Genomic DNA, 25,115 nt, shown 5'->3' on the forward strand with positions numbered 1-25,115 from the left:
TGGAACTGAGGATACTAATTGTAGTAGACTTGCAATTGGAAATTTTGGCCATTCTTGCTTGATATAAGACTTCAGCTGCTCAACAGTCTGTGGTCTCCGTTGTCTGATTCTCCTCTTCATGATGCGCTTTACATTTTCAATAGGAGATAGATCTGGACTGGCAGCAGGCCAGTCAAGCACACGCACTCTGTGTCTACAAAGCCACGCTGTTGTAGCCTGTGCAGAATGTGGTCTGGCATTGTCCTGCTGAAATAAGCATGGATGTCCCGGGAAGAGACATCGTCTTGATGGCAACATATGTCTCTCTAAAATCCTAATATACACCTCAGAGTCAATGGTACCTTCACATACATGCAACTCACCTATGCCGTGGGCACTGATGCACCCCCATACCATCAAAGATGCTGGCTTTTGCACCTTTCGCTGATAACAATCAGGATGGTCGTTTCCACCTTTGGCATGGAGAACCCGACGCCCGTTTTTTCCGAAAACTAGCTGAAATGTGGACTCACCTGACCACAGCACACGGTTCCACAGTCTTCCGGTCCATCTGAGATGAGCTTGGGCCCAGAGAACTCGCCGGCGTTTCTGCATAGAGTTGATGTATGGCTTCCTCCTTGCATAATATAGCTTCAAGTTGCATTTCTGGATGCAGCAACAGACTGTGTTAAGTGACAGTGGTTTTCCAAAGTACTCCCGAGCCCAGGTGGCTATAATTGTCACAGTAGCATGACGGTTTCTTAGGCAGTGCCACTTGAGGGCTCAAAGATCACAGTGGTTTCCAACCTTGCCCTTTACGCACTGAGATGTCTCTGAATTCTCTGAATCTTTTCACAATATTATGTACTGTAGATGTTGAAAGACCTAAATTCTCTGCAATCTTGTGTTGGGAAATGTTCCTTTTGAACTGACTAACAATTCTCTCATGAATTTTGGCACAAAGGGGTGAGCCACGACCCATCCTTGCTTGCAAAGACTGAGCCTTTGATGGATGCTACTTTTATAACCAGTCATGATACCTCACCTGCTACCAATTAGCCTGCTTAATGTGGAGTCTTCCAAACTGGTGTTACTTGAATATTCTGTGCACTTTTCAATTTTATTTTAATTCTGTCCCAACTGTTGTTGAGTGTGTTGCAGCCATCAAATTCTAAATTTGTGTATATTTACAAAATTCAATTAAGTTGGTCAGTAAAACTATTGAAAATCTTTTCTTTGTACTTTTGTCAGTTAAATAAAGGTTCACATGAATTAACATATCACAGATTTTTGTTTTTATTGCATTTTGGAAAATATCCCAACTTTTCTGGAAATGGGGTTTGTAGAAATATCAATGAAATTCACTATGTAAAAATCTCCTAGGGAAAAATGTACATTTTTTCTGGGAAATTCAGAGCTTATTCCTTTAATTTTGAAATTAAAAACCTACAGCGCAACTCACACGAATGAAACAACACTGACAATTCAAAACTTCTCAGCAAATTCTGAAAGTTTCCTTTATAATTAATTCAAATTCTTGAAACGTACAAGCACAGGAAAAAATATTTGATTTAGAGAAAAATACACATTTTATCTCCATTATTTCCCTAGCAATGTTCCTACAATTACAAACAAGTGCTTCCAAAACATCAACAACAGATAAAGACCTGATTAGGACAAAGGAATCAATAGTTTGAGTCTACAATGAGCCATTCAGCTGTCATCCTATCTATTCAATTTATTTTGGAAACAATCAATACAAATTCCTTAACTTTTTGCAAAAGGAGTTAATAAAAATCAGTCGTGACAAGTATTGCTCTGGAGTACTTTAAACTTACATTTGGATACTTTTGTTGAGATTTCTCACTGTCTAAAATTAATCCAAAAAATTAAGAAATTTCTAAAATCTATAGAGACAACTGTACACAACTCCAAAAATCTAAAAGCAATTGAGGCATTGTAATATCTTTCATCCAGAGTTAAAAGTTCTTACAACTTCTCTTACCAAAGCTGCTCAGAATTCAATTGGATGACCTGTTAACAGTTACTCAAGACTTAATTTGGGAAATATTTTAAGGTTTGCAGACAGAATGTGCTTCTCCAACATGCATAAAGGGGACACAGAAGAGTCTATGCTTTCTGAGGAGATTGAGGTCTAACCTGCATAAAGGAAGCACAGAAGCGTCTATACTTTCTGAGAAAATTGAGGCGTGCAAGGCTGCCATCTCCATTCTAACAATCTCGTACAAGAGCACAATCGAGAATGTCCTGTCTGGTTGCGTCATCGTGTGGTACAGAGGCTGCTTAGTAGCAGTCTGCAAAACCGCCAAGAGGATCACCAGGGTTTCCCTACCCAGCATCCCACAATGTTTTTCATCCACCATCATCAGGAAGTATGCACAGAAGCATCAGGACAGCGAGCTATTTACTGTCTAATGTACTGTTAATGTTTACCTGTGCTGTGCACTTCATATGCACTTTGAATTATATTTTATATAATATTTGTGGTAATATTTAGTTTTATGGGCTGTGCGTGATATACATATTGTTGGTCTACTATGGACCGGAGAAACATTGTTTTCCTTTTTGTATGCATGGACAGTCAGATGACAATACACAAACTTGAACTTAAACTAAAGAGCAGGCACCAGAGGCAAGGACAACAAAGCTGGTCGTGGGAGGCAAAGGAGTGGCTATTGATTTGCTTCAAGTCAGTGAACTGGGCCAAGTTCAAAGACTCATCAGAGGCTCTGACTGAATACCCCTCAGTTGTCAAGGACTTTATAAAGATATTTGTGAAAGAGAATATCTGTTTCACCCAACAAAATTATTCCGACTTCCTCAACCAGAAGCCCTAAGTAAACCAAGTGATCCATAATCTGCTGAGGGCTAATCGATGGCGCTAAGATTTGGCAATCAAGGGAAGTACAAAAAGTCCAGGTACCTCTCCAGAAAGCCATCCTGCATGCAAAGTGGCAATTTAGACCAACTCTGAATCATAAAAAGATGCTCAACAACTGAGGCAGGGCTTGAATGCTATCACCTCCGATGAAGTAAAACCAAGCGACATATACTTCAACAAGGTTTTGCTACCTTTTATGCTCACTTTGACTGACAGAACATGGAGGAAACTTCATGAACTCCCACAGCCCTCGATAATCCTGTGATTTCGGTCTCTGAAGCTGATGTAAGAGCATCCTCCAGGAAAGGTAAACCCACAGAAAGCATCTGGCCCAGACTGTCTACCTGGTTGAGAACTGAAGACTGACTGGAGCATTTACTGATATCTTTAACCTCTCACTTCAGCAGTCTGAGGTACCCACTTGCTTCAAGCAGGCTTCAATCATACCAGCACCCAAGAAATACACAGTAACCTGCCTCAATGACTATGGTCTAGTAACACTTACATCCACTGTGACGAAGTGCTTTGCGAGGCTGGTCATGAAACTTAACAATTCCTGCCCGAGGAGTGACTTAGATTTGCTCCAACTTGCCTAGCCCAGCAGATGCCATTGCATTGGCTCTTCATTCAGCTCTGAATTCAACACTATCATTCCCTCAAAACGAATCAATAACCGTCAAGACCCTCAATACCTTCTTGTGCAAATGAATCCTTGAATTTCCTCATCTGAAGACACCAGTCAGTTCAGATTCACAACAACATCTCTTCCACCATTACCATAGGTGCACCACAAGGCTGTGTACTTAGCCTCATACGACTAGGTATAAAGCAAGTACAGCAAGGGGCCAAGTACAACTCCAGCGCAATATTTAAGTTTGCTGACAACACCACTGCTATTAGCCAAATCAACATATGGGAGGGAGATTGAATATCTGGCTGTCTGGTGTCACAAAAACTTTTTACTCAACATCAGCAAAACAAAAGAGTTGATTACTGACCAATTGAAGAAGAAACCAGAGGTCCATGAGCCAGTCCTCATCAGGGGATCAGACGTGGAGAGGCCAGTTTTTTAAATTTCTCAGCATTATCATTTGAGAGGATGGGTCCAGCACATACGGTAAGTGCCATTACAAAAAAGGCACAGCAGTGCCTCTACTTTCTTAAAAATTTACAAAGATTTGGCAAGTCATCGAAAACTTTGACAAACTGGTGTTCTGAATGGTATGGAAACACTGATGCCCTCGAGTGGAAAATCCTACAAAAAGTAGGAGATATAGCCAGTCCATTGCAGGTGAAGAAGCTCCCCACCATTGAACACGTCTACAAGGAGCAATAGCTCAGGAAAGTAAAAAGGACTCCCACCAACCAGACTATGTTCTCTTCTCATTGCTGCCATCAGGAAGTACAGGAACCTGATTGTTGCCCATCAGGCTCCTGAACCAGAGTGGTCAACTTTACTCACCTCAACACTGAACTGATCCCACATCCTATGGGCCCACTTTCAAGTAATCTACAACTCATGTTCTCAATATTATTTATCATTTAGCTATTTGATATTTTTTGTATTTGCACAATCTGTCAACTTTTGTACATTAGTTGTCATCTTTTCATTGATTCTATTGTGTTTCTTTGTATCTACTGTGAATGCTCACAAGGAAATAATTCTCAGGGTAGTATACGGTGACAAATATTTGTAGTATTTGATAATACATTTACTTTTACTTTGAAAATGTTTCCTGCAAACTCTAATTACATTAATTGGAACAAATGCTCTGGTAAAAACATCAAGTGGCTCTAATTGATGAGGCTCAACCAACTATGTTTTAATTCTTGCAAATTGCAATTTATAATTTCTAAAAGCAAGAAGGAATCTTGCCAGAATCAGACATTTCCCTTATTGTTGACATTAGGATAACTGATCTTTGAAGTAAAGATCCACAATTCTTTTTGAGAATCAGAATAGCATTTGTTGACTCTTAAGCTTTACTTTTTATCATCATGTCTTCGACTTGAAGTGGATGAAACATCAGTGGATCAAGCAAGTGGATCAAACAGACATCAAATCTCACTGAGGGATTAGCAGTAGGAAGTGTTAGCAGTTTTAAATTTCTGAGTGTCAACATTTCTGAGAATCGGTGTTATATTTATGCAGTTATGAAGAAGACATACCAGCAGCTCTACTTCATTAAGAGTTTGAGATGTGGTACATCAAAGGCTCTTGTAAATTTCTACAGAAATATTGTGGAAAACATTCTGACTGATTGCATCACAGCCCGGTACAGAGGCTCCACTGCATAAGGTTGGAAGAAGCTGCAGAGGATTGTAAACTCTGGTAGCTTCATCATGGGCATAACCTTTCCCACCATCGAAGATATCTTCAAGAGGTGGTGGCTCAAAAAGGCATACATCATTAAGGACCCGCACCATACCCTCTTTGTGTTACTACCATCGGGGGATTGTACCAGAGCCTGAAGACACACACTAAATGATTCAAGAACAGCTTTTTCCCTTCTGTCGTCAGATTTATGAATAATCCAAGAACATATCTCATATTCCTCTTTTTTTGGCAGCATTTATTTAGTTTGCAATTCAGAGTAAATTTATGCCTCTGCACGCCACCACTGCTGCTGCAAAACGACCGCACATCATATAAGACAGTGATAATAAAACCTGATCCTGAAGTCCAAGAACATTTAATTAATTGTATGAAGTCAAATAATAAGAGCTGCATTGAGAATTTTTAAATGAAAGTGACACTATCTTTGAGAATTTTTAGTCATCAACCGATGTATCAAATCAATTTTCACTTAAATCTTTTGCAATTTCTACAATGGTTTCAACATTCTAGAGTAATACCAGAAATTCCAGAAGCAGCAACTGCTATTTCCCCAGATAACTACGAGGAAGTTTAAGATTTCTCTGTTTGCAAGAATACAAAGATCTAAACTTTGATCTAAATCTAACTTTGATCTAAAACCTAGAGCTGTCAATCAGACTTCAGTCATGGAATCCAACATGAAGGCCTAATTTCCTAAAACTTTTAGCTGTAGTAAATGAATGTTTGTGAAACACCCTTAATTTCAGTGGAGAAATAGTTCTAAAAAAACTGAGGTAAGTTTCAGGAAATTGACTTTTCTTGAATTAACATATGTTTTAATTGCTTCTGCATTATTTTTAAAGTAAAACATTTTCAAACTCAAAAATTATCATTTTTTAAACTTTCAATGTTAATGATGCATTCAAAGTGTTTAACGGCTTTGACATTCTATTAAGCCTGTAAATGTAGTTTAATTTATTAAAGCATTTTTATGGAAAAGGCTCATTCAAATGCCAGCATGTGATAAGTTCTACAAAAAGAAAAGGTGCTTGGTGCCTCATCAATCAGTGCCAGCTTCATGAGTTCGGTTATACCAATTTTTGTTTCAGGTATAATCAGCGGAGAGGAGGGCTCTCCTAAGATTCCAGGTTAATTTTCCTGATTATAATATTTCCAGATTTGGTTCAGTAGAGGGCAATTTCTTCCAATTCACATTTGTAGGTGCAATCCATTTCCATAAATAAAAATTAAGCTTACTGAGTGAAATAAGGAATGCTACATTTAAAGAAGTGCCTTTTTTGAATAAGACCTTAAACTGAAACTACATCAACATCTTGGGCAAAAGAAGATTCAATAGTTCCACACTAAAGAGAAGCAAACCTGTCGTTCTAGCCAATAACTCTTGTGTAATCCACAAAGCCAACAATCAAATTACCTGACAATTCCCACACTATGGGGGTTTGACAGATGTAAATTGGACCCTGAACTTCTATTCTAATTACAATGAGAGGTATTTATTGATAGTAGAAACTTGAGAATGAAAAAGTAAATAGGCATCATTTTTAAATGTTTTTTTTAATCCTTAACCATCATATGAGATGAGTCATGTCATGTCAAGCAAATTAAGTGGAAAAAACAAATTAAATTGTCACATTATGAAGAAACAGCTCTGATGCATTTGATTCACAAGTACAATCTTCCATGACTTCTGCCAAAAGCACTCATTTTTTGTGACTGTTATAACAGCTTAAAACTGACCGAGATACAATCTTAAAATTTCTTGTCCCTCTTATGAATAATATACAAATCTATCTACTTATACCCGCATATGGCTTTTTTCCACATACAGGTGAGTGACTTCAACTTTATCAATTGAGGGATCATACAGAATCCTTTCAAATTAGTCATTCCTCAAATGTTTATCCAAGTTCTTCCTCTGCTGAATGATTACATGTAAATCGTGATCCTAACCGATGGGTCTGCCACAGACTGGAGTCAATCAATGCAATATTAAGTCATCAACCCTCTTCTCAGCCTTTCTCATTTCATTACTGTTAATCTAAAGATGAACAAGAAACCACTGAACATTTGTCACCTTTACTCCTGAAACAAGGTCACCCCAGCTTTTAATATTGATCTTTCGTTAGATTACACGTGCGTTGTGTCAATAATCTCCATATCATTGTTGATTCCTTCACTGAAGTATAAAAGGGCCTTCTATTAAGTATCTGGAAGAAAAAAGGCCCAATCTGCCAAGCTTGCAGCACAAAATGTTTCCCTCCCAAATCAAGATCTACAATGAGATGAAAAAAATCACTTTTCAAACCATGGGGCTGCTTCTCAGTGAAGGCAGAAATCAACAATCAAAACCTCAAACATTTCAACAAGCTTAGTCTATTGGCCAGTAGTGAGCCTCACCTCCAGTAAGTTTTGGAAGCACATACAACTTATTGTATGTATCTCAAAGCACTGGCGATGCAAAACCAATATTATATCCACAAAATCCTCCAAAATAATTCAAATATAGACAAAACAATCTCAGCATCCTCTCGGGTTAGCATCACCAGCATCAAAGCTTTGATCACACTCCAGCCACATCATCCTGGACACTAAAACCAAGTAATCTGGCCCATGCTCCAATAGGGCAAGAGATTTCCAGAACAAAAAAACAGTCCCAGTGCATTCTCAAAATCACATTAGTAAAAACATAACAACCTTACGAATCAAGTATGTGTTGTGATCTTTGTGACCTTAGAAAATAAAACACAATCATATGACTTAATTCACCTAAACTCACCTTGCCAGTGCTTTGGAGAATGGTAGTTCTTGTTCGCCACACCCTCTCTCTACTGACAATATCTCTGGTTACATCTACTTCAGAATCTACAAAACTTCTTTGTTTCAAAGCTGCAATGTCATCATCCAGATCTGTCTTAATAGTAGACCGTTTTTTTGCCATGATCTTAGCTTTAATAGCGGCAATCTTTTCCACTGACATTGCCTCTGATAATGACCTAGAATCACAAAAAAATCAAACCTAAAAAAAATTTCCCACATTCTTTAATGTAAATCTGTTATCTACATGAGTAATCCAATTTGAACATTGAGCTATTATATTTTGTTACAAAATAAAAAACATTAATGTGAAATTTCATTTTAAAGTCAGCACAAAATAAACGTTTTGGAATATTTTCTACAAAAAAGAGCAAACATACTGTGATTTTAAATACTATTTATACATTCATAACATAGAAGAACCTCAGCATAATATTTTTATAACATGTCATTCTGCAAACTAAAAAATGTACACTTAAAAGATCCACAAAACCAATAATAAATGATCATTTAATCTGCTTTTGATGTGTTGGATAAGCAAGTTTAGTCAAAACACAAAAATGTGTTTTTTTTATTTTTTTGGATAATACCACCAGCTCTTGCATAAACAGGTGGCTGTTATGTGCTCCAGCTTTAATGTAATGAGTAAATCTAGATTCTTTCTTAAAAGTCAAGTTGCCACCAATGATCCAGGCAAATATTTTAAGGACATGTCAAATGCCCAATCTTAGTTTCATCTTGTCCTGCCAAAAAAAACTATAAACCTTAGAAAGACAAAAGGCTACTGACAAGAAATATTAATTCTATATCTCAATTAATAAATGTTGCCAACCCTGCTGAATCACATATATTTTTATTTGAGTATTTTGGTTTTGTGATATCTCAGATTTGAAATATACCATATTCATCTCAAGTACCATAATCAGAACACAGGGAAAATGGTTAAACAACATTAAGATACGAGTATAACACAGACCCAATGGAAGAGAACATTTAGTAATGCAGCTGAGAAACTGCTGGGTCCACCAAGAATGAGGTCTCTCGAGCAAGACTTCTCTAACACTGAGTAAGTGAGCAATGGTAATTGAACTACCAACAGGGAGAATAAACAAACATTGTTTTTTATTGTTATGAGTTATTTTTCCATATGATATAAAGAGCAGAAAAAGGCCACTCAGTCCTTTGAGTATGTTCAACGATTCAACAGAGTATAGCTAACCTCAGTATCACATTCCACCAACACCCAGTAACCCCTCACCCTTTGCATACCAAGTATTGAACTAGCTCTTCCTAAAATATCCAAGGACTCTGCTCCCAATGCTCCCTGAGAAAAAGAACTCCAGAGACTCACTATTCAGAGACAAAAGCTCTGTCTCACTTCTATCTTAAATGGGCAACCCGTATTTTCAGTGATCCCCTATTTCTAGATTCTCCCACAAAAGGAGACATCCTCTCCATATCTACTTTGTCAAGAACTCTCAGAATCTGATGTGTTTCTATCAAGTTCTTTCTCGCTCTTCTAAACTCCAGCAGATAGCACTCTACCTAAACTTGTACTTATTGGAGTTTAAGAAGTAAGAAGCAACTTTTGTCACAAGGTCTAGAAGACATCTGAACTACCTCTAAAGTATTAAAATCCAAAATAAGTCCAAAATTTAACCACAGTGTGCCAAATATGTTCTCACCAATGGTCTACTAACTGAGGCAGAGTTTCCTCACTTTAGTGTTTAATTCCTCAACAATAAGCAAACTCAATCTGCCAGGTTTCCTACTACTTGCCATATTCACTGAGTAACTTTTTGCAAATCATGCACAAAGACACTGCACCTCAGAGGTGCAGGCTCTTTGTTATTTGATAAGTATCAAGGATAGTCTTAATAGAAAACAAAGGCAACATTTAATGAACAACATTGCATGGTACAACAACATATCAGAAGATTTACCACATGATACGCACAGTATGAACTGATGCATAAAAGGACAGAAAACTATATTGGCCATTGAAGACAGAGGGTGATGGAAAAGGGATGTTTTTGTGGTTAGATGCCATAAGTGTTTCAAAGCAATTAGTACTGGAACTTGCTATTTGTGATACAAGTTTGATGAGCTTGTGACAAAGGTGGCATTATCACTACGTTTGCAGATGACGTGAAGATTAGTGAAGTGGTAGTCTTAGGATACGTAGTGATACTGAAGAACAGAGGGACCTTGATATAGAGATCCAAAGATCCCTGGAAGTGCGGGGGGGGGGGGGGGGTGTGTGTGTGTGTGTGTGTGTGTGTGTGTGTGTGTGTGTGTGTGTGTGTGTACGTGTGTGTGTGTGTGTGTGTGTACGTGTGTGTGTGTGTGTGTGTGTACGTGTGTGTGTGTGTGTGTGTGTGTGTGTGTGTGTGTGTGTACGCGTGTGCGTGTTGCTGCCTTCTAAAACACATCTAATTTAAATGATCTACAACCATTAAGGTATCATGGGATTTTATTCCATCTAGATGGGATTACAGAGGAGTCACAAAGAGGAAATTAATATGGCACGCCTGATAATCGCCCTAATTGGTTGCAAATAATTTTATTTTATTCTACTATAAAAGTGTTCATGTATTCAATTTACCTGATCTGCTCCGTCTGTACAATGCCTTCTTTGTGGCCTTCCAATCGAGCTGCCAAACGCTCTTTGTCAAGTCGCACACGTTCTTCATCCTAATTAACATAAACCATCCCAGATTTTATAAACCACCACAGTTTAATCATTACAAAATATACAAAGTAAAATACTGGTAATACACACAGAATGCTGGAGGAACTCAGCAGGCAGACAGCATCTATGATTACAGTCAACATTTCAGGCCGAGACCCTTCATCAGAACTGGAAAAAAAGATGAGGAGTCAGAGTAAGAAAGAGGGAGAAGGGGTAAAAGAACCACAAAGTGAAGATAAAACCAGGAGTGTGGGGAGGGATGAAGTAAACAGCTGGGAAGCTGGTGAAAAAGGTACAGGGCTGGAAAAGAGGGAATCTTATAGGAGAAGACAGACAATAGACAATAGGTGCAGAAGTAGACCATTCGGCCCTTTGAGCCTGCACCACCACTTTGAGATCATGGCTGATCATCTACTATTAATACCCAGTTTCTGCCTTGTTCCCATATCCCTTGATTCCCCTATCCATAAGATACCTATCTAGCTCCTTCTTGAAAGCATCCAGAGAATTGGCCTCCACTGCCTTCCGAGGCAGTGCATTCCAGACCCCCACAACTCTCTGGGAGAAGAAGTTTTTCCTTAACTCTGTCCTAAATGACCTACCCCTTATTCTCAAACCATGTCCTCTGGTACTGGACTCTCCCAGCATCTGGAACATATTTCCTGCCTCTTATCTTCTCCAATCCCTTAATAATCTTATATGTTGCAATCAGATCCCCTCTCAATCTCCTTAATTCCAGCGTGTACAAACCCAGTCTCTCTAACCTCTCTGCGTAAGACAGTCCTGACATCCCAGGAATTAACCTTGTGAATCTATGCTGCACTTCCTCCACAGTCAGGATGTCCTTCCTTAACCCTGGAGACCAAAACTGTACACAATACTCCAGGTGTGGTCTCACCAGGGCCCTGTACAAATGCAAAAGGATTTCCTTGCTCTTGTACTCAATTCCCTTTGTAATAAAGGCCAACATTCCATTAGCCTTCTTCACTGCCTGCTGCACTTGCTCATTCACCTTCAGTGATTGATGAACAAGGACTCCTAGATCTCTTTGTATTTCTCCCTTACCTAACTCTACACCATTCAGATAATAATCTGCCTTCCTGTTCTTACTCCCAAAGTGGATAACCTCACACTTATTCACATTAAACGTCATCTGCCAAGTATCTGCCCACTCACCCAGCCTATCCAAGTCACCCTGAATTCTCCTAACATCCTCATCACATGTCACACTGCCACCCAGCTTAGTATCATCAGCAAACTTGCTGATGTTATTCTCAATGCCTTCATCTAAATCGTTGACGTAAATCGTAAACAGCTGTGGTCGCAATACTGAGCCCTGTGACACCCCACTAGTCACCACCTGCCATTCCAAGAAACATCCATTCACCGCTACCCTTTGCTTTCTATCTGCCAACCAGTTTTCTATCCATGTCAATATCTTCCCCCCAATGCCATGAGCTTTGATTTTACCCACCAATCTCCTATGTGGGACCTTATCAAATGTCTTCTGAAAATCGAGGTACACTACCTCCACTGGATCTCCCCTGTCTAACTTCCTGGTTACATCCTCGAAAAACTCCAATAGATTAGTCAAGCATGATTTACCCTTGGTAAATCCATGCTGGCTCGGCCCAATCCTATCACTGCTATCTAGATATGCCACTATTTCATCTTTAATAATGGACTCTAGCATCTTCCTCACTACTGATGTTAGGCTGACAGGTCGATAATTCTCTGCTTTCTCCCTCCCTCCTTTCTTAAAAAGTGGGATAACATTAGCCATTCTCCAATCCTCAGGAACTGATCCTGAATCGAAGGAACATTGGAAAATGATTACCAATGCATCTGCAATTTCCAGGGCCACCTCTTTAGTACCCTAGGATGCAGACCATCTGGACCTCGGGATTTGTCAGCCTTCAGTCCCATCAGTCTACTCATCACCGTTTCCTTCCTAATGTCAATCTGTTTCATTTCCTCTGTTATCCTATGTCCTTGGCCCATCCATACATCTGGGAGATTGCTTGTGTCTTCCTTAGTGAAGACAGATCTAAAGTACTTATTAAATTCTTCTGCCATGGAAGAATGAAAATGGAGAGGAGTACCAGAGGGAGGTGATAGGCAGGTAAGGAGATAAGGTGAGAGAGAGAAATAGGAATCGGGAATGGTAAAAGGGGGGAGGAGATTACCTTAAGTTTAAAAATCAATGTTCATATCATCAGGTTGGAGGCTACCCAGAGAGAATATAAGCTGTTGCTCCTCCAACCTGAATGTGGCCTCATCACAACAGAAGAAGCGCGTCTGTACTCACTAGAATTTAGAAGAATATGGGGGGGGATCTCCTCGAAACCTACCAAATGTTGAAAGAACTAGATGGGGTTGATGTGAAGAGGATATTTCCTGTGGAGGAGGTATCGAGAACTAGACAGCATTGCCTCAAAATTGAGGGGCAACCTTTTACAACAGAGGTAAGGAGGAATTTTTTTAGTCAGAGAGTAGTGTATCTGCAAAATGCTCTGCCACAGACTGTGCTGAAGGCCAAGCCCATAGGTATATTTAAGGCATAAGTTAATTAGTCAGGACATCAAAGGAAATGGCAAGAAGACACGTGTACGGGGCTGAGTGGGATCTGGAATCAGCAATGATGGAATGGCAGAGAAAACTCGATGCGCTGAATGGTCTAATTCTGCTCCTTTGTCTGACAGTCCTATGGACACGTCGGAATGGAAATAGGAAGGGAATTCAAATGGGTGGCCACTGGAAGATCTTATTTTTTTCTGGCTGATATACAGGAGCCACACCAGGAGCACTGGATACAGTAGATGACGCCAACACACTCACAGGTGAAGTGCTGCCTCACCTGGAAGGACTGTATGGGACCCTGAATGGTAGCGATGGAGGTGGTGTAGGGACAGGTGTAGTAGTTGTTCTGCTTGCAAGGATAAGTGCCAGGAGAGAGATCAGTGGGGAGGGACGAATGAATCAAGGGAGTCGAGTAGCCAGCAACCCCTGAGGAGTATCGGTGAGACCCAATGCTGAGCACTTACACTTTGTTTGCCAGAAAAAGCAGAATCAGCCAGTGGTGACTCATTTTAATTCCATTTCCCATTCCCCCAACGTGATGGTAAGAACATCAATTTCTCAAACTTATGGTAATGCCCCACCCCACCTTCACTATTCCCATTCCCAGCTCTCACCTTATCTCCTTACATACCTATCACCTTGCTCTGGATGTCCTCTTCCTTTTCTTTCTTCCATGACCTTCTGTCCTCTCCCATTAGATTCCCCCTTCTCAGGCCCTGTATCTCACCAATCAGATTCCCAGCTCTTCACTTCACCCCTCCCCCTCCCAGTTTCACCAATCACCTTGTTCTTCATCCCTTCCCCCACTTTCTTACTCAGACTCATCTTTTCTCCCCCAGTACTGATGAAGGATCTCAGCCTGAAACGTCAACTGTACTTTTTTCCCATAGATGCTGCCTGGCCTGCTGAGTTGTTCCAGCTTTTGTGTGTGTTGCTTGGATTTCCAGCATGTGCAGATTTTCTCTTGTTTATGGAAGGTAAAACACTAGTCTGCTACCACCTAATAGACACTACGACAGTGTCAGTACATTTAACTATATGTCATATACGCACGTTATGTCAACTTGTAAATGTACATAATATTTTTACTATCTACTAATACTATTGTGTTAATATTACTTCGTGCTGCATGTTAAAAATGTACTGTGTTTATCACCTTGATCCAGGAGGAACATTCTTTCATTTAGCTTTATAAATGTGTACAGTTGAATGCCAATAAACTTTAACTTCTACTAGTCAAAATACAATACATTCTAAGAACTAACCATAGAACAACTAAAACTATTCAGATCATTTCAAGTTATTTACATGGAAAAGCTCTTTTTTTTGATGCTTAACAAACAGTAAACATGGCTCTGATTTGTGCACTATAAGCTACAAAGTATTCCAACCACACTATTTTAATCTCCATTTTTGTGAGCTCCTTCACATAATAGTTCTGATGACAAACTTATTCTCTTAAAATTATTTTTTCTGTATCTGCTTTCACCCATCCTCTGTACAAAATGGATTTAAACTTGCAGTAGATAAAACTGTTCATGTTGTGATCCAGGATGCAGGGTTATTGTCCTGATGCTGGGTTTTGATCTTAAGCATCAACAATTCCTCCTCAAACCACAGATGCTGTGTTCAACCAGTTTCTCCAGTAAATTATTTATTGCTGCATACTAGGTCCTGTTTATCCAGCATTCCATTACATACAAATTTACATCCCATTATTTTTTCTCTCCAAGGCATCAAGGTTAATAATAATAATGATAATAACTACTTCCAAATACTTCACCTTGAAATTTGAGAGGGAGAAGCTAAAGTCAGATATATCAGTATTACAGTGGAATAAAGGGAGTTACAGAGGCAAGAAAGAGGAGCTAGCCAATGTTAACTGGAAGGAGACACTAGCAGGGATGACAACAGAGCAGCAATGACTGGAGATTCTGGGAGCAATTCAGAAAATGCAGGATAGATACATCTCAAAGTAGTAGTATTCTAAAAGCAAGATGATGCAACCATGAGTGACAAGGGAAGTCAAAGCCAACATACAATCCAAAGAGATGGCATGTAATAGAGCAAAAATTAGTGGGAAGTTAGAAGACTGGGAAGCTTTTAAAAACCAACAGAAGGCAAAAAAAAGGTCATAAAGGATACCAATTAAAGAGGATACCAAAAGTTTCTTCCAATATAAAGTGTAAAAGAGAAGTGAGGGTATATAATCAGACAGCTGGAAAATGATGCTGGAAAGTAGTAATAGGGGACAACAAAGTTGCAGACAAACTGAATAAGCGTTCTTCATCAGTCTTCAGCGTGGAAGACACCAGCTGTACGCCAGAAGTTCAAGAGTGTCGGGGGCGAAAGTAAGAAGTTGCCATTGTAAGGAGGAGGTGCTTGGGAAACTGAAAGGTCTGCAGGTAGATAAATCAACCGGATCAGAAAGTCTACACTCCAGGGTTGTGAAAGGAGTGGCTGAAGAGATTATGGAGGCATTAGGAATGACCTTTTAAGAATTAATAGATTCTGACATGGTTCCAGAGGACTGGAAAATTGCAAATGTCACTCCAGACTTCAAGAAGGGAGGGTGGCAAAAGAAAGGAAATTTTCGGCCAGTTAGTCTGACCTCAATGGTTGGGAAGGTGGTGGAGTCTATTGTTAAGGATGGTCTCAGGATGCTTGGAGGCACATGATAAAATAGGCCAAAGTCAGTATGGTTTCCTTAAGGGAAAATCTTGTCTGACAAATCCCTTGGAATTCTTTGAACAAATAATAAGCAGGATAGACAAAGGAGAGTCAGTGGATGTTGTTCAAAGGGATTTTCATAAGGCCTTTCACAAGGTGCCACACATTAAGGTGCTTAAGACAAGAAGATAATATTTCAAGAAAGATACTAGCATGGATAGAAGATTGACTGATCAGTAGGAAGCAAAGAGCAGGATTACAGGGAGCCTTTTCTGGTTGGCTGCCACTGACTAGTGGTGTGCCGCAGGGGTTGGTTTTGAAACTGCTTCTTTTTAGGTTATATGTCATTGATTTGGGTGATGAATTGCTGGCTTTGTGGCCAAGTTTACAGATGCTGCAAATAGAGGTGCAGGGGCAGGTAGTGTTCTGGAAGCAGGGAGCAGAAAGGCCTTGACAGATTAGGAGAATGGAGAAAGAAGTGACAGATGGAATACAATGTTGGGAAGTGATTGGTCATGCATTTTGGTAGAAGAAATAAAAGCAGAAACTATTTTGTAAATGGAGAGAAATTTCAAAAATCAGAGTTGGTGATGAGAAAGGCAAATGCAATGTTAGCATTCATTTCAAGAGGAATGGAATGTAACAACAAGGATTTAATGCTGAAGCTTTATAAGGCACTGGAAAGGCATTTAGAGTATTGTAAGGTTAGGGCCCCGTATCTAAGAAAGGGAGTGCTGACATTGGAAAGGGTTCAAAGGAGGTTCACAAAAATGACTCCTGGATTTAAAGGCTTATAATATAACCATATAACAATTACAGCACGGAAACAGGCCATCTCGGCCCTTCTAGTCCGTACTGAACGCTTACTCTCACCAATTCCCACCAACCTGCTCTCAGCCCATAACCCTCCATTCCTTTCCTTTCCAGTTCATATACCTAACCATTTTTTTTTTAAATGACAATATCGAACCTGCCTCTATCACTTCTACTGGAAGCTCGTTCCACAAAGCCACCACTCTCTGAATAAAGAAGTTGCCCCTCGTGTTACCCTTAAACTTTTGCCCCTTAACTCTCAACTCATGTTCTCTTGTTTGAATCTCCCCTACTCTCAATGGAAAAAGCCTATCCAGTTAACTCTATCTATCCCTCTCATAATTTTAAATACCTCTATCAAGTCCCTCCTCAACTTTCTATGCTCCAAAGAATAAAGACCTAACTCTGTATCTTAGGTGCTGAAACCCAGGTAACATTCTAGTAAATCTCTTATGTGCTCTCTCTATTTTGTTGACATCTTTCCTAACAATCATATGAAGATTGTTTGATGGCTCTGGGCCTTAACTCACTAGAATTCAGAAGAATGAGGGGTTGGGCAAGGGAATTTCATTGAAACCTATCAAATGTTGAAAGGCCTCAAAAGAGTGGATATAGAAAGGATGTTTTCCATGGTGGGGGAGCACAGCTTCAGAATAGATGGATATCTATTTAGAACAGACATGAGAAAATTACTTATCAAGATGGTAGCGAATCTGCGGAATTTATTGCCACAGATGGTGTGGAAGCCAAGTCATTGAAAACTAAGGAAAATTGTCAGGTTAACAAAAGCCAAAAATAAGACAATGCTAATTATTCTAGCCACAGGTAGCTATGTGTTACTTAAGGTTGTTATAGTGGGGGGGGGGGGGGGTGCTAATGGGGACAAGCTCCCACAACCTATTAAACGCTCCTAATAGTGTGTGCCTCGAATAGCCTCTGACAACCAAGTCCAGCTCCTTGTCTTCACATGTGGCTTAGCTAATAAACCCAGCAGAACCATTTCGACTGACAGGAGAAGGGGTAAAGGTGGGTTACTGGTGACTTAAAACCATTCGCTTCAGTTAGATGAGGCTCATCAGCTGTGGTTGGCAGCTCATCCAGGAGAAGGAATATTCTGATCTTGTGGCTATACCCACTCATGGGGAAGGCTACCGGAGTAAAATCCCAGGAAAAATCTGGAGCTGTAGTCCCTAAGACAGTCCTATATTGAGTTCAATGTTGATTGGCAACTCCTCCAATGCTGCTAGTAGCAAACTGTATTGGTCTCTGCCATTCCTTTGGGTTCACCATACGTGTGGAGATGGGGAGCTTGCTACATGGGCACCAGCTTGCTCTCTATATTGTACTGCCCAGGCTTGCATATCTAGACAACTAAGTCATAACATCCACAGTTAACTCTGACCAACGGAGGCCTCACACTCAGATTCGGAAATAGATACAAACTTTTGATTAGGCCACTTTTGCAGAAGAGACTGAAATGTCAGTCTAGGGACCAAGAGGACTATTACGAGCCTCACTGAGCATTCGATAAATGAAGACTAGGAGAAAGGAAAATCAAAATGCACAGTAAGGAATTTAAGAGTTCAGGAAACTAATACTTGCAAATTAGTGATCTTACTGCTCAAAGTGTACTACTGATATTATTTCTCCAAGTAAAAGTGCTTACATTGCCCAATATACATTTAAACAAATAGAAACCATTTAAACATTACCTCTATCCTGGGTTTCTTTAATTCTGATGATATTTCTTCAGCTGCCCTTTTAACTGTTGATTCCCAAACACAAGAAAAACATACAAAATATAAATTGTAGTGCTGGTATTTTAAAGAGCATTATTTCAATATTTTTTCTTAAGTTTATTAAGATACATCATAACTACCTTGTGTTGATCGCTGCAACCCGATTTCTAGAGGGGCACTTCTGTCTATGCTTGCAGATGTTGCTATGAAAATAAATCAGTATCAAAAGCATGAAAAAATCTGCAACTGCAAATGCAAGTTATCAAATACATTTTTCGTAATAGTCAAGTTATCGACAATGCTGGAAGTGCTTCGAAGTGCATCGACAATGTTGTCCCCAAGAAGTCAGTCAGGGTCGTCCCGAAGCAGAAACCCTGGATCAACAGTTCCGTGAGAACAGCACTTATAGCGCAACATCGAGCTGACATCACTGGCGATCAACTGAAGCTCAAGTAAAACAGCTATGATCTGCGCAAAGCTAACAAGGTTGTGAAACAACACTATTGGGACAAGACTGAGTCAACATACACAACAAATAGCACACGTGACTTGTGGCAAGGTCTGCATGCCATCGCAGACTTCAAAGCCCAGATGAACTCAGTTGCCTTTATGCTTGGTTCAATGTCTCTAACTCTGAGCCTCCAAGGAAAACCACTGCTACAGCTTGCAACCTGGTCATCTCTGAGGCTGAGGTACACAGATGTTTCCAACGAATGGACAGTCTCAAGGCTGCAGAAACGGCGGCATCCCACGGTGAGTACTCAGGATGTGCGCAGCCCAACTGGCAGGTGTGTTTACTGACATTTTTAGTCTCTCCCTCTCCCAGTGTAGAGTGCCCTCCTGCTTCAAATTATCCACCATTATCCCTGTACCAAAAAGACCAAGGTAACATGATTGAACAACTGACATCCTGTGGCACTAACCTCAATAATAAGCAAATGCTTTTTGTGAGGCTGGTCAAGGATTATATCTGCAGCTTGCTATCACCCAAACTGGACCCCCTACAATTCTCCTACCGACACAACCTATCAACAGACAACACAATAGCCACTGCTCTACATACCATCCTTACACATCTGGAGAAGAAGAATGCTTACGTGAGAATGCTGTTCTTGGACTACAGTTCAGCATTCAACCCCACAGTTCCATCCAGGCTCGACAAGAAGCTCAGAGACCTCAGCTTTGACCCAGCCTTGTGCAGCTGGATACTGGACTTCCTGTCAGATCGGCAGCAGGTTGTAAGAGTGGGCTCCCTCACCTCCACTCCTCTGACTCTCAATACAGGAGCCCCTCAGGGTTGCGTACTAAGTCCCCTTCTTTTACTCCCTGTATACCCATGACTGTGTCGCCACCCACAGCTCTAATCTGCTAATTAAACTTGCTGACAACACTACATTGATTGGCCTAATCTCAAACAATAATGAGGCGGCCTACAGGAAAGAAGCAATCTTTTTGACGAAGTGTTGTCAAGAAAACAACCTCTCCCTCAATGTCGCAAAAACAAAGGAACTGATTGTAGATTACAGGAGGAATGGAGACGGCCTAACCCCTATTGACATCAATGGATCTGGAGCTGAGAGGATAAAAGCTTTAAGTTCCTCTGCATCCATATCACCGAGGACCTCACGTGGTCTGTACACCCCAGCTGTGTGGTGAAAAAGGCACAACAGCACCTCTTTCACCTCAGACAGTTGAAGAAGTTTGGTATGGGCCTCCAAATCCCAAGAACTGAGAGTATCCTGACTGGTATGGGAACTGTACCTCCCTTAATCACAGGACTCTGCAGAGAGTGGTGCAGACAGCCCAGCACATCTGTAGTTGTGACTTTACCATGATTCAGGACATTGACAAGGACAGGTGTATAAAAAGGGCCCTTGGGATCATTGGGGACCCAAGTCACCCCAACCACAATCTACTCCAGCTGGGAAACGGTACTGCAGCATAAAAGCCAGGACCAACGAGCTCTATGACAGCTTCTTCCACCAGGCCATCAGACTGATTAACTCACGCTGATTTGAGTGTACTCTATATTACACTGACTGCTCTATTTGTTACAAATTATCAAAAACAGGTCCACAATCCCTTAACTGAAATCCTCGGGGCAGCTGCACTTCGGAATTCAGAACTTTTCGGATTTCAGAATCCTTCCTTATTGGTTCCAGGACGCCCCGCGGATACAAAAAAACACGTATGCTCAAGTCCCTTATTTAACCTGTCTCAGTGCAAGTGGACTTTAGGACCCTGCGGAGCGTCAGACCGCCGCACATCCTCCCGTATACCTTAAATCATCTCTGGATTACTTATAATACCTAATACAATGTAAATGCTATGTAAATAGTTGCTATACTGTATTGTTTAAGTAATAATGATAAGAAAAAAATTTCCAACAAAAACATTCCATAAAACATAAAAATATACAACTTCAAATGAACCGAATCAAACAGGCGGTAAATGACTTATGGGAATAAATGTAGAACATTACTGTCACTATAAAACTTCAGTAACTTGTCTTTCTGTTTCTTTAAATCATATACAGTGGTAGTTCCGACACCATATTCTTCAGTAAGACACCGCACAGACACACCACGATCAAGCTTCTGCAGTGACTCCATTTTCTGCGTTATTGATAATGATAGATGCTTTCTTCTCTTTTTCTCATTGCTACCCATACGGGTATCTGCAGCTCTTTTTGACATTTTCATAGCGAGATTAAACACAAAGTCAACAGTGAACACAAGATATCAGCGAACAGCAAATCCATGCGTAACCAGTACAAGCACTGAGCCACAACTGACGTCTGGCGGCCTCTGCTAGTGCTGCCACGTCACACCTGAGTGACATCAGCTGTTGGCGAGAAAAACTTCAGTTTTTTGGAGCTTTTTGGATTTCAGAATTTTGGTTAAGGGATTACTATGATTGCACATCGCAGTTAGACAGAGACATAACGTAAAGATTTTTACTCCTCATGTATGTGAATGATGTAAGAAATAAAGAAAATTCAATATCCGATTACAGATCACATGGTCTACGTAGGGAGCTAAGAACAGAACAGTTCACTATTGATTAAGTTACCAAGGCTCCAGTTAACACAAAAACACATCAAAGCCATTGATCTTTGATAAGCAGTTCTCCATAAATTGTCGTCAAACTTTGAGGACTAAAAATATTAGTTAAAAATATTTGCCAAAGGAAGGGGAAGTCATCAAAACACCAAAGTCATCAGAGAAATAAGAACTTTGATTCTAAACACAGTAGTACTGCAACTAATCCAGGTGAGTGCACACATAAGGAATAAAGTTCCGCAAAGAAATCCATTGAATAATCCCAGGGCAGATGTAGCAAAAGATCATAAAAGATTACAGAAGGTACCTGCCATAGGGGAAGGCGTGCCAGAAATTCTTGCATTACCACATTCAAAAAAATTTGACTCCCAGACAGACTGCAGTGAATAAGCATTGCTTTGGGATCTTCAGGGATCCTCGAGATGCCTAAGTCACAGAAGGACATGAACTAACTGGTGGTAAACATGGACTTGTACAGATAAGCAACTAATAGTCAGCAGAGACATGGTGAGTCAAAGGAGTTGTTTCTGCTTTGTAATTTTTAGCTGTGAATTCACTTAAATCATCAGTGCTAGTGAAATAAATGAAGACTAATAAAATGACTTAAGCTTCTCAAAATTAATACATACTTACATGTTTCACCATTTAAGTAGCTAAGTAGATCCTTTCTGTCTGGTCTTCGCACCACAGGAATATTTTCAGTCTAAAAATTGGAAACATAAGTCCATATTTAAAATAAACATCAAATCTCACTACTTTAATAACAATTACTCTAATGGTAACTTCACTCCACACATAATTAAAAATACTTTCTCCTATTATTTTGATTATTTTCAAAATAAATTTCATTCTCCCCTCCCCCCTTTTGACTCCTTTACAAGCACTTCATTCTCTAAGTATGGATTTGTAGCGATGTGCTACACACAGTGCTGAAATAACGACACGCAGTCGGTAAGTCATTTCGAGACTAGTTTATTCAAACTTAGCAGCGCTGGCATTTAATCCCTAGCGCCCGCCCTCTCTGGGCGGAAATGGCGTCAGAGGTGCATTACCAAAGTCTCCCCCCGCGCGCTGGCTACTTGTGAGCCGGTTCGCCTGCGCAGAAAGTGGGTCACCACAAAAACCCCCCTAGAACCGGCGATACACCCCCCAATGTCCACCGTCTGGATCAGCCTCTGTTTGGGGGGTCTGCCTCTGCACCGCAGTGCCTAAACCTCGACCAGCTGTGCCAAGTCCACATGGGCTGGTTTGAGTCGGTCCACCATGAAAACCTCCTCTCTCCCCCCAATGTCCAGAACTTATGTGAACCCGTTGTTGTTGATCACCCTGAACGGCCCCTCGTACGGCCGCTGTAGCGGTGCCCGGTGTCCACCCCTTCGTACAAACACAAACTTACAGTTCTGCAGGTCTTTGGGTACATGGGTCGGGGTCCATCCGTGCTGTGAAGTTGGTACGGGGCCCAGGTTGCCGAGCCTTTCGCGTAGCCTGTCCAGGACTACTGCAGGTTCTTCCTCTTGCCCCCTTGGGGCTGGTATGAACTCTCCTGGGTTGGCCAGGGGCGCGCCGTACAACAACTTGGCCAACGAGGCGTGCAGATCCTCTTTGGGCACTGTACGAATTCCAAGCAGGACCCAGGGAAGCTCGTCCACTCAGTTAGGTCCTCTCAGGCGGGCCATGAGAGCCGACTTCAAGTGACGGTGGAAGCGTTCCACCAGTCCATTCGACTGTGGGTGGTAGGCAGTTGTGTGGTGTAGCTGTGTTCCCAACAGGCTGGTCACAGCCAACCACAGACTGGAGGTGAACTGGGCGCCTCTGTGGGAGGTAATGTGGGCCAGTACCCCAAAGCGTGCTACCCAGGTTGCGATCAGTGCTCGGGCGCAGGAATCGGCAGATGTGTTGGTGAGCGGGACTGCCTCTGGCCACCTCGTGAACTGGTCTACCATAGTTAGGGGGTACCGTGCTCCTCGGGACACTGGTAGGGGGCCCACGATATCCACATGAATGTGGTTGAATCTCCGGCGAGTGGGTTCGAACTGCTGCGGCGGGGCTTCAGTGTACCGCTACACCTTGGGTGTTTGGCACTGCGCGCACGTTCTGGCCCATTCACTGCCCTGCTTGCGAAGTCCGTGCCACGCGAACTTGCTGGAGACCAGCCGGACGGTTGTCCTGATAGATGGGTACGCCAAACCGTGTATGGAGTCGAAAACTCACCGCCTCCAGGCTGCCAGGACGATGGGGCGAGGTTGGCTGGTAGCCATGTCGCACAGGAGGGTCCTATCACCTAGGCCTACGAGAAAGTCCTGCAGCTGCAAACCCGAGACTGCAGTCCTGTAGCTGGGCATCTCGTCGTCTGCCTGCTGCGCCTCCGCCAGTGCTGCATAGTCCACCCCCAGGGACAGGAACTGGACAGAGGGATCGGACACTTTCGTGAATGCGAAGGTCAAGGGTTTGTGATCCGTGAACGCAAAGGTCAACGGTTTGTGGTCCGTGAACGTGAAGGTCAACGGTTTGTGGTCCGTGAACGTGAAGGTCAACGGTTTGTGGTCTGTGAATGCGGTGAACGACCTGCCTTCTAAGAAGTACCTAAAATGTCGGATTGCCAGATACAGTGCCAACAGCTCCCTGTCGAAAGCACTGTACTTGAGTTCGGGTGGTCGTAGGTGCTTGCCGAAGAACGCCAGGGGTTGCCAGCGCCCCTCAATGAGCTGCTCCAGCACCCCACCGACTGCTGTGTCGGATGCATCCACTGTGAGGGCAGTTGGAACGTCCATTCTGGGGTGCACCAGCATCGCGGCATCTGCCAAGGCTTCCTTGGCTTTAACGAAAGCAGCCACGGCCTCCTCGTCCCAAGTAATGTCCTTGCCTTTACCCGACATCAGGGTGTACAAAGGGTGCATGATACAGGCTGCTGAGGGGAGGGAACGGTGGTAGAAGTTCACCATACCAACGAACTCCTGCAGGCCTTTGACCGTGTTGGGCCGGGCAAAGTGGCAGATCGCATCTACCTTGGCGGGCAGAGGTGTTGCCCCATCTTTGGTAATCCTGTGGCCCAGGAAGTTGATGGTATCGAGACCAAACTGGCATTTAGCCGGGTTGATCGTGAGGCCGAAATCACTCAGGCGGGAGTAGAGCTTGCGGAGGTGGGACAGGATGTCGTCCAAATAGATGAACGCAAAGTCCAGGTCATGTCCCACCGCATCCATTAGCCGTTGGAATGTCTGTGCGGCACTCTTCAGGCCGAACGGCATTCGGAGGAACTCGAACAGGCCAAACGGGGTGATAAGTGCTGTGTTTTGGATGTCTTCAGGGTGCACCGGGATTTGATGGTATCCCCGGACGAGGTCTACTTTGGAAAAGATTCTTGCCCCATGCAGGTTTGCTGCAAAGTCCTGTATATGCAGCATGGGGTAGCGGTCTGGAGTTGTAGCCATGTTCAGTCTGCAGTAGTTGTCGCATGGTCAACCCCCCCGCTGCTTTGGGCACCATGTACAGGGGGGAGGCCCATGGGCTGTTGGACCTCTGCACG

The 25,115-nt window shown here is 41.8% G+C and overlaps 1 protein-coding gene across 1 annotated transcript in view; it reads right to left on the minus strand.

The window, feature by feature from the left end:
- cdc73 (cell division cycle 73, Paf1/RNA polymerase II complex component, homolog (S. cerevisiae)) overlaps nucleotides 1–25,115 on the minus strand; it is a 287,498-nt gene that overhangs the window by 225,948 nt on the left and 36,435 nt on the right. Inside the window, exons 3-7 of the mRNA XM_059984716.1 lie at nucleotides 22,223–22,292; nucleotides 18,668–18,730; nucleotides 18,501–18,553; nucleotides 10,639–10,727; nucleotides 7,996–8,212 (exon numbers count right to left, since the gene is read on the minus strand). Of these exons, the coding sequence (XP_059840699.1) occupies nucleotides 7,996–8,212; nucleotides 10,639–10,727; nucleotides 18,501–18,553; nucleotides 18,668–18,730; nucleotides 22,223–22,292 (492 nt within the window). The remainder of the gene's footprint in view (nucleotides 1–7,995; nucleotides 8,213–10,638; nucleotides 10,728–18,500; nucleotides 18,554–18,667; nucleotides 18,731–22,222; nucleotides 22,293–25,115) is intronic.

The sequence above is a fragment of the Hypanus sabinus genome, chromosome 11 (assembly GCF_030144855.1).
Source record: "Hypanus sabinus isolate sHypSab1 chromosome 11, sHypSab1.hap1, whole genome shotgun sequence".
Classification (NCBI taxonomy): Eukaryota; Metazoa; Chordata; class Chondrichthyes; order Myliobatiformes; family Dasyatidae; genus Hypanus; species Hypanus sabinus.